Source organism: Macadamia integrifolia, chromosome 4 (genome assembly GCF_013358625.1).
Source record: "Macadamia integrifolia cultivar HAES 741 chromosome 4, SCU_Mint_v3, whole genome shotgun sequence".
Lineage (NCBI taxonomy): Eukaryota > Viridiplantae > Streptophyta > Magnoliopsida > Proteales > Proteaceae > Macadamia > Macadamia integrifolia.
This window is the reverse complement of record NC_056560.1, coordinates 15,244,331-15,253,435: the sequence shown is the minus strand read 5'-3', so window position 1 is coordinate 15,253,435 and position 9,105 is coordinate 15,244,331. Positions and strand designations below refer to the sequence as shown.

General features: G+C 36.2%; 1 protein-coding gene across 2 annotated transcripts in view; it reads left to right on the top strand.

Moving 5' to 3' along the window:
• Positions 1-3,435: 3,435 nt before the first annotated feature.
• LOC122075386 (microtubule-associated protein RP/EB family member 1B-like) overlaps positions 3,436-9,105 on the top strand; it is a 7,323-nt gene continuing 1,653 nt past the window's right edge. Inside the window, exons 1-8 of one of the 2 annotated variants that reach the window (XM_042640377.1) lie at positions 3,436-3,583; positions 3,934-4,069; positions 4,988-5,056; positions 5,158-5,244; positions 6,524-6,630; positions 6,760-6,899; positions 6,994-7,070; positions 8,861-8,974. In XM_042640377.1, coding sequence (XP_042496311.1) covers positions 3,959-4,069; positions 4,988-5,056; positions 5,158-5,244; positions 6,524-6,630; positions 6,760-6,899; positions 6,994-7,070; positions 8,861-8,974 — 705 coding nt within the window. In that variant the 5' untranslated portion in view covers positions 3,436-3,583; positions 3,934-3,958. The remainder of the gene's footprint in view (positions 3,584-3,933; positions 4,070-4,987; positions 5,057-5,157; positions 5,245-6,523; positions 6,631-6,759; positions 6,900-6,993; positions 7,071-8,860; positions 8,975-9,105) is intronic. The other variant, XM_042640378.1, reaches the window with a different exon arrangement.

The following is a 9,105-nucleotide window of genomic DNA, read 5'->3' as shown; positions in this document are numbered from 1 at the left end:
TTTTTTTTTTTTTTTTTCGATTAAAACAAAAAAATGATAGAAACATTTTTTTAAAACGATTCCAAACGGACTCTTAAACATCTTGCCCGCTTAGCTAAGGCCTTGTTTGAACCAATAGGGTCGTATTGGTTCAAGAATGCCATTCCTCGCTTAGCGAATGCTATATAAGCACAACACATGTCTACTTTTGAATCCAACGATCCACATTATGCCTCCCACATCTTTCTGAAACCGCCTGAAGAGAGAAATAAACCCAATCCATCCATCTTCCCTTCTAAACCCTCTCGGAGTCTCTCTCTCTCTCTCTCTCTCTCTCTCTATATATATATATATTTCCCTCATTGTTCGACTGTCTGCCTCTGTTTCCCTAGGTAAAAAGATGATTCTTTAGGTTTCCAAGAGAGTAAACAACAAAATCACCACCGCCAGAAGCAGCCCGTTCAACGCCCGTTTGATAAGTTTTTCTCAAGCAAAACGAGAGTTCCAAACGCTCCCGACTCTCTCCACAATCGTTGAAGATACTTAGATTCTCCTGTTGCTAATGCTCTTCTCGTCTCCCTACCTGTGAACCTGTGAGATAAGATGGGTCTATCTATTATTGACTCTTGCTTATGAAGGAGGCGGCTATAGGCTAAGAACTAGGACATGTGAATAGTGATCTCCAATATACAGTCATTTGTTATTTTTATAACCAGTACCTTCTGCAACAACCCCCAACAGAGGTGATTGAATGTGCATAATTGTTGTTTACCCACTGCCCATGAAGGAGTACTAGCGAAATGAACAGAGAGCACAGAGAAGGCTGGGTAAGGTTCATGCCTTTGAGAGGGGGTCGAGATTTCCAAGGGAGAGTCTGAGAGGGTATAGAAGGGATGATGGATGGATTGGGTTTACTTTTCTCTCCGGGCAGTTTTAGCAGGATGAGATAGGCAGTTTCAGCAGGATGTGGGACATGTCATGTTCGTAGCATTTGTTGGACGCTAGTTAGAGCGTCGGTCGTTGAAGACAAGCCCAGATCAAAGGCTCAGTGTCTTGGTGTCCTCTTTACTCATATGGCAAGGACTCCCAAAACTACTCTCTTTTCCAGAAAGATATGGAATGCCATATTAGGGATATCAAATATTTGTTGAAGTGCTATAAGGCTCTAATTAGGAAAGTCTTTAATGGAATTCTCTTTCTTTTTATTATATTTAATATATTTTTCTTTAATTTTCTTAAAAATAAAAAGAAAAAAGAAAAAGGTCTTTAATGTATTTAAACTCGATAATCAATTCAATCCATTTCTTTTCCTTTAAAAGAAAAAAAAAAGATTCCATGCATTGACGTAACTACCCTCATGACTTACATCAATTATTTTCACCCAAAATTATTAAAAAAACATAGGCAAAAGAACACTCCTTGATTGCTTGCTCCTTATGCCCATGCATAAAGGGGCTGGGGCGAAATGGCATTCTCCACCACTGAAATACAAGCTCCCTATCGATGCCCATGTGGGCCCCCTCATTGGTCTTGCATTGTGATATAAAGGCCGCATGATCAAGAAGTGTTATTTTTTCCGAAAATATAATAAACCCTTGCCACGTAGGTGGATGTCCATGTTACAACAAAGTCTAATATAAAGCATGAGATAGATAGATCCTCTCAATTGTAGCAAAATCTAAGGACGGGACTAAAATAAAAAGCTTGAAAGAAACAGGAAGAGAGAGAGAGAGAGAAGGACATCACACTGTCAGTTGTGAAAGGAAATAAAAAGATGAACATTTTCCTTCCCTCAAAACATTGTTAGGCATAAGAAGCTATCTGGTTATAAAATACATATTTTAAAAGTCCCAGTTTAACAAAATAATAAAAGATAAAGTCGACATCTTAGTTAATAATGTCTTGCTTTCAATCAACTGCTCCTGCTAGTGACAGTTTATATGTTAATATATTTGCTTATATTCTATCCACCAATGCCGATAGGCTAAATAACTTTTGTGTTGTGGCTTGTGGAGATCTCTCTTCATTATTTTGTGGTTTGAGGAATTCTATTGCAATGGACATTTTAACTAATTAATATAACATATCTATGTTTTCCTCATTAAAATATTTATCTTTTGGTAAATTTCTCATTAAAATATTATTTTTTTAGTAAAACTTGTTAAAATATTAGAGAGAGAAAAGTTCAATATTAAAAAAAGAAAAAAAAATCAATATTGATTATTGAGTAGTTAGTTAAGAGTATTGAATAGAATAGCCATCCCGGAATTAAAGAAAGGATGAAGAGTAACACCTCGGCCTAACTCTCATAAATGGACCACCAGTAAGCATTTCTAAGCATGGAATTAGGGATCAAACCAGTCATGTCAATTTTGATCAGATTTGATTCAATTGAAATCGGGCACACCTAATTTCAATTCAAATTAGTCGATTCACCGATTTCTAATTTTTTAAAACCATATCACAAGTTTTACACTTTTTTCCCTTCACGTGATGGAAGCCAACTGATTAAATCTCTATGGATTATGCATTGGATGAATAGCAGTTCACATGTATTGATATTTCGATGACTTGTCAAGTCATTAGGTGCATGGAAGGGATTGCCTCATGATTTGTATATGTATATGGATGAGAGAGAAAGAGCAAAGAGAGAGTTTGAAAGGGAAAAAAGATCGAACATCGGTAGTTTGTGAGTCATTATTCTATCGAATTCAAATGAAACTATCAATGTTGTACTAGAAATCACATCGCAATTAACACGATTGGCTGATTCAGCCAATTTCCATCAATACTAATTAAAGTTGATTCATGCAATTTATTGTGAAATCGATCATAAGTATTATTTAATCTTAAATTCTTTCATTTTTTTCCTTTTAATTTTAATCAATAAAATAGCATAAAATTTATAGTAATATTAACAGTCTTTTGAATTTAAAAATAAAATCACAATTAAGTAAAAATCTTTGTTTCTTCTCTCCAACTCTAATTGATAACATTTCGATCAATTTGAATCCAATTCAAATCGACTAGATAGAGGCTGCTACGATTCTAGATTTTAAAATTCAAGAAACAACCATATTGATCATAGGATGTGAGTTTCAAACGGTTGGCTGACATCAATCAATGATTTAAGGATCCATAGTTAATTTGGTCCATAACACAAATATTTTTCCCTATCCTTGAGGAGAGAATCGGGGGAGATTGGTAGGATGAGAGACACTATTGGCTGAATCGCTCAACCCAAAAAAAAAAAAAAATCTCTGTATTAAATTTGGTGGATACGAGCTCGATCCCTTAAATCCATGGCTGACATCCAATAGCGTTTGCTTGAACATGGTGAGTCATAGAATACCTTTCCATTTACTCTTTAACAACAAAACCTTTGAACGGTCATTTTCCCTACTGTTACGGATTTTAAATTCTTTTAATTTTTTTTTTTAAATTTTAAAGATTAATTAAAAAAAAAAAAAAGAGATAAAAAATCCTGAGTTTCTAAGAAGATTAGAAGAAGAGTGCCAGTGTTATAAATTCAAAGTTGGGTTCTCCCGGGTGTTCAAGTGACCGTGCTTCAGCTTCGTAAGCCATTCAAAGCTATTTACTCATTGTGAGTTCTCTCTCTCTCTCTCTCTCTTTGCCAGCTTTACTTTCTATGCTTACCCCGTCCCAACTTTCTTCTCTCCGTAAACTTTTCCGTTCTCATTTTAATTCTGAAGATCCTCTGAAATTCCTGAAATTTCATCTTGATTTTTATCATTCTTTTTCTTAAACTAAAATCCTCAAATACCCATCTCTTTTTTTTTTCCTGCTCGTTCTTATTCGTCACTTGATTTATTTCCTTTTTGATTAGTATTTTTTCTGGGTTTTGCTTTTTTCCTTTTCTTGGATCTCAATTCGTCGCATTTTCGGTATTTTGAAGTTTGGGAGATACTGATATTTTGATTTTCTATGTGAAAGAAGCATTGCGAGATTTGTATGAGAAATGGCTGCGATGGCGATAGGGATGATGGACGGTGCTTATTTTGTCGGTCGGAATGAGATTCTGAGTTGGGTTAATGCTACGCTTCAGCTCAATATCTCCAGGGTAGAGGAGGTAATTTTCCCGTCTTTTCTTCCTGCCTCCCCCTCCCCTCAAAGGACACTGATATTCTAGGTTTTCATGGACCTTTCTTGTTGTCTGACTGTTCGGCCTTGGGAACTGTGAAGAGAGGCATCGTCCTATTGCTTTCAACCCTTTGTGTTATCTCTTGAATATGAACAAGAACAGATTTTTCTCCTTCGAGGGTGAAGCCTATTTTGTGCTCGACTATGTGTGTGTTAAGGAATTCATTACACTTTTACTTCGCTGGACACTGGGAAATCTAGTGCTTGAGTAGTCAAATTTGCACTGATAATATGAACATGATTGTGGAAAAGTTCATGTCTCTGTCTGTAGTGTAAACATATTTGCTTTCACTCTGGTGAAATGGCATTCAAAATTCAAACTTTATGATATCCTACTGGGGAAGACATATCAGTTTGGATGTGGTTGGAATTTTGATAGAGAAAATTTGTGTTCAACATCCGTCTGTTTTGGTTTGATCCTTGGAACGTTTGTATATTTACTTGGATTACTGTCTAAACCCATAAACGTCCACAGTGTATGGCACATGAAGCTAGAATCAAGGAAATGAAATATCGGAAATATTTTGAAGTGGCTAGTTAAGTTGGTCAAAGATAGAGTTTGTATCATACACTGATTACAATGATTCAGCAAAAGGAGATTTCTTTTGTTTTATTTGAGGTTGGTTTTGATTAAAGGGGTTCGGAGGGTGCAAGTATGTAATAAATAGTAGCCCTATCATATTACTTTGTATGTTTGATTAAGTTCTTTCATTGTCAGTTTCTGAGCATAGCCTTGAGTGGTTCTCCCCATTTCCCCAGGGCTGTATTTGCATTCTTCCATGAAGAATGAACTCCTCCTATCTCAGTCTTCACCTTTATTTTATATTTTCTTAAAATCTTTCTGTAGGCTGCTTCTGGTGCTATCCAATGTCAGATGATGGACATGACCCACCCTGGAGTTGTTCCAATGCATAAGGTACTAGCATCTTGTATTTTTATATGTTGTTTGTTTTCACAAGGATGATGTTCTTGACAAAAGTTTATTCTGTAGAGGTTCTTACTTCCCATTTTTTGCAGGTGAACTTTGATGCAAAGACAGAATATGACATGATCCAGAATTACAAGGTTCTGCAAGAAGCGTTTAACAAGTTAAAAATAGAGAAGGTAATTTCCATATTGTGCTCAATTTTCATTTCTTTATGTGTTCTTGCCTGCTTACAATTTCCAATGTATTACATTTTCTGTTTGAGTTTTTCGAGGAAAGGTTATATTAAGATTAGGCTCAAACCTTTTATGGACTCCCTCTTTGTTTGGATCTCGATTGTTGTGATATGTGAGAGCAGGAACGTGTTATAAGTGTCTAGGTGATGGCTTGGCTGGTGTCCTAGGAGCAAGGTTCGAAGTTTTGGTTCTGAGTCAGGTTTCAACCTTGGCTCGGTACTGAAATATTTCACGAATTTGTGAAATTTCAACTGAAACCTGGTAAATTTCAGCTGCTGGTTTTGAGGCCCAAATTGTCAAATCAGGTTATGGAATTTCTGGAATACTGTATTTTTGGCTTCCTAAACATAGTGGAACCCTTAGATTGTAAAAAAACACACCCAAAACAGTAGTTTGGCTTTGGACCCTAGTTTGGTAGTGTATGTTATGAGTTGCTGTCTACTTTTGCTAATATTACCTATTCTTCACAAAAGAATTTAGTACTAGTACACATGTAATTCAATTAAAACAACTAAAATATGCATTAAGATTTAATAAATATAAAATTAGAAACAATTTCATTATTATCAAATGTTGTACAATATATATGGGAGTGATTTGGAAAAAAAATTGAGGTTTTCTAGGAAATTGCCCTTTTTGGGTGGAAACTGTTGTAATTATACTGAAACATGGTCGAAAGTTCGCCTAAACTACGAAATTTCGAACCATGCATTTTATATAAAGGGTTTCACTGGCATGATACCGAAACCTGAAAGATGGTCAAAATTTATACTAAAACTTGGTTAGACCCAGGTCTCATACCTGGTTTTGTTTTATGAGCTTTGTCGAAACCAAAAAATTTCGTATAATTTCAGTCTGCCTAGGAGGTTGTCTATTCCCTCTGTTGGCTTCATGCCTTCAACTTTCCCATACCCATTCTAGTTTATCGTATACTATGTATTAGAGAAAAAAGGTGAAAAATTGTATTTCATGTAAATACAGATGAATAAGATGTCTTAGCTCATTAGCATGTGATTGCAGTTTTTATTTAAAGTGCTCCTTTCTGAAAATCATGCGTAGGTGACTGCCTATTTTTACCTTGGGTAGGCTGGTGTATCTAAACACCCTCAAGCCACCTGGTTGCCTAGGATCTTGACAACACTGATCAAGACTTTTATAAATATGTATGTACATTCCACACTTCTCTTTCAAATTGTTCAAATACTAACTAATATTGTGGCAGCATATTGAAGTCAATAAGCTTGTTAAAGGGCGGCCCCTGGACAACTTGGAGTTCTTACAATGGTTAAAGCGTTACTGTGATTCTATAAATGGAGGCATTATGAATGAGTACACAAATTTCTTCTTCTTTGTTTATGTCATATTTTCCTTTCTTACTGTTCTTACTTTTTATTCTTACTAGTACTGCCTGATCCATCTTACAGTTGTTGACCTCCTGATTATCCATCTCCTCTATAGGAATTATAACCCAGTGGAGCGAAGAAGCAAGGGTGGGAAGGAGCGGAATTCCAGGGTTTCACACAAAGTCTCGAAATCACTCCAAGCAAACAACTTTCCCAGTGTTATCTCGGGCAATGGAACCGGCTTGAAGACTTCCGGTCAGCTTTTGTCATTAAGCAACAGTTATATTTCATTTGTATGAGCTCTGTTTTGATACTTCTTGTTGTCTTACTTTCAATTCTGTTGATATAGTTCCCAAACAAGGGAGAAATTATGCAGTGTCAGGTGGAGCTAATTCTGCTGCAGAGATTCAAGCAATGTCTGAGCAGGTAGGTTCTAATTTGACTCTCTCTCTCTCTCTCTTACTTGTTCTTTCTTTCTTGCTTTAATTTCTAGCCCTCTTGGTTATACAAATTATTTACATTCTCCTGGCATCTATATAGCTGATAGAAACAGTTAATGGTGCTTTAAAATAGCACACCATTAAATGGCTCCACTTGAGATATCTCCTCCCTATCCCTTTTTCCCTGTGTTATTATCGATAGGGCTATCTTATTGGACATAATTGTCTTTAACAATTCTAATATCTGATCCTTGTACCTGGTCCAACCAACTGAAGCTTACTTATGCATTGGATTAATGTGAACTATGATGAGTCATGGACCCTATTGCAGAAGGTTCTGGTGTGTGTGCGTGTGGGGGGGGGTAGATTGGTAGATCGGATGAACCCTAGGTTCAGATTACACACCTCTCTTAATAGGACCTTAAGCAAACCCTAAAACAAACTTTGGGTCAATTAGAAAGTCAAACTTATTCGATGAAAGTCAGATTCTGACCACTGTTCTTAAACGGTTAGAATAGGAAAACCCCTAAATACAGCAACTTTCTAATGGTCGGATGACTCGGATTGAGCACAACAGCCAAAACAATAAGAGTTTGAAACCGGTACACCAAAAGTAGGTGAAGTCTTATAAAAACAGATCAGAAGGTCTGATCTGGCTTAAACTCTTCGAAGGAGCCTCTTAGGAGGACCTTTGACACCTCAAAAGATGGGCGTAATCTGCTGGCCAGATCCCGTTTAACTCCCAATATAAACTTCAGCAATTTGGAGCCCAAAACAAGGCTGCCGCCAATTCTATGGTGGTGATTCCTTTGCTGTGTTTAAATCCCAACATGAACAGGATATGAACAGCAACAATGATCGAAAATTAAACCTTCCAAACTCATTTAAATCAAGTTCTGTAAACACCATTAACAATAGGAGAAAGAACACTTGAAGAGGAAGAAACAGAAAATAGAGACGAGGATATGACCTTTGATTTCCCAACAATAAGCCTAGATCAGAATCCCTTTAATCCCAAGAGTTTTCCACTCTGAACTGAGTCCACAGCATCATCAAAGGCAATATCCATTCTCTTTGATTAATTCATTGAATGCCTAGAATAGGCTGCAAGGTTTGATATAAAAGGGAAAAGTGTCCCTAACTATGTAAGAAGCTATCTAACTAGACTTACATAGCCAATAGGAAACATTACACAAGAAGGAAACCCACTATACTAATTATTGAGTCTTTAAGTGAAATAAAACATCTTAAACTAACCTAATAAAGTAAATCCCGTACTCCTACCTCCTACTCATAATTTAGGCCCACTACAAAGAAAACTCATTGGACCAAAGGCCCAACACATATATAACCCAAGCCAAAGTTTATTAGGCAACGAGTCTTTAAGTGAAATAAAACAACTTAAACTAACCTAATAATGTAAATCCTGTATTCCTACCTCCGACCCATAATTTAGGCTAATAAAGTAGCCCATTACCAAGAAAACCCATTGGACCAAGGCCCAACATATAATATAAGTCAAAGCTTATTTCTAATGAAACAAGCCCATTTGTATGATTTGTCTGCATCAGGTTCCCTCTGATACTAGATTTTTTTAATTGTTTTGAATGGTTCTATTTTAGCCAATTAATGATGCAGGCTCTTGGGATGGTTGTTCAAATTGCTAGTTGTTTCAAATATTATGGCAAGCAGGTGGGACTGTCTCTTCTGATTTTCCTTGCTTTAAGGTGCTTGCATAGTGTGAATAAAATGTTAGTTCTGTGCTTTTTCCTGCAGATTCTGGACCTCAAGCTTTCCGTGGATCATTTGGAAAAAGAGAGAGATTTCTACTTTGCAAAGTTACGGGACATCGAAATTCTTTGTCAAACTCATGGGCTGGAGCATCTGCCGGTAAAGAGTTTACCTACTTGTTCTGAAATTTTATTATTTGAAGCAACTGTCTATGTTGGTTTTTGTATAAAAGATGAATATGCAGTTTTTGTACAATGTATTTCCTTTTTTTTTTTTTTTTTTTTTTTTTT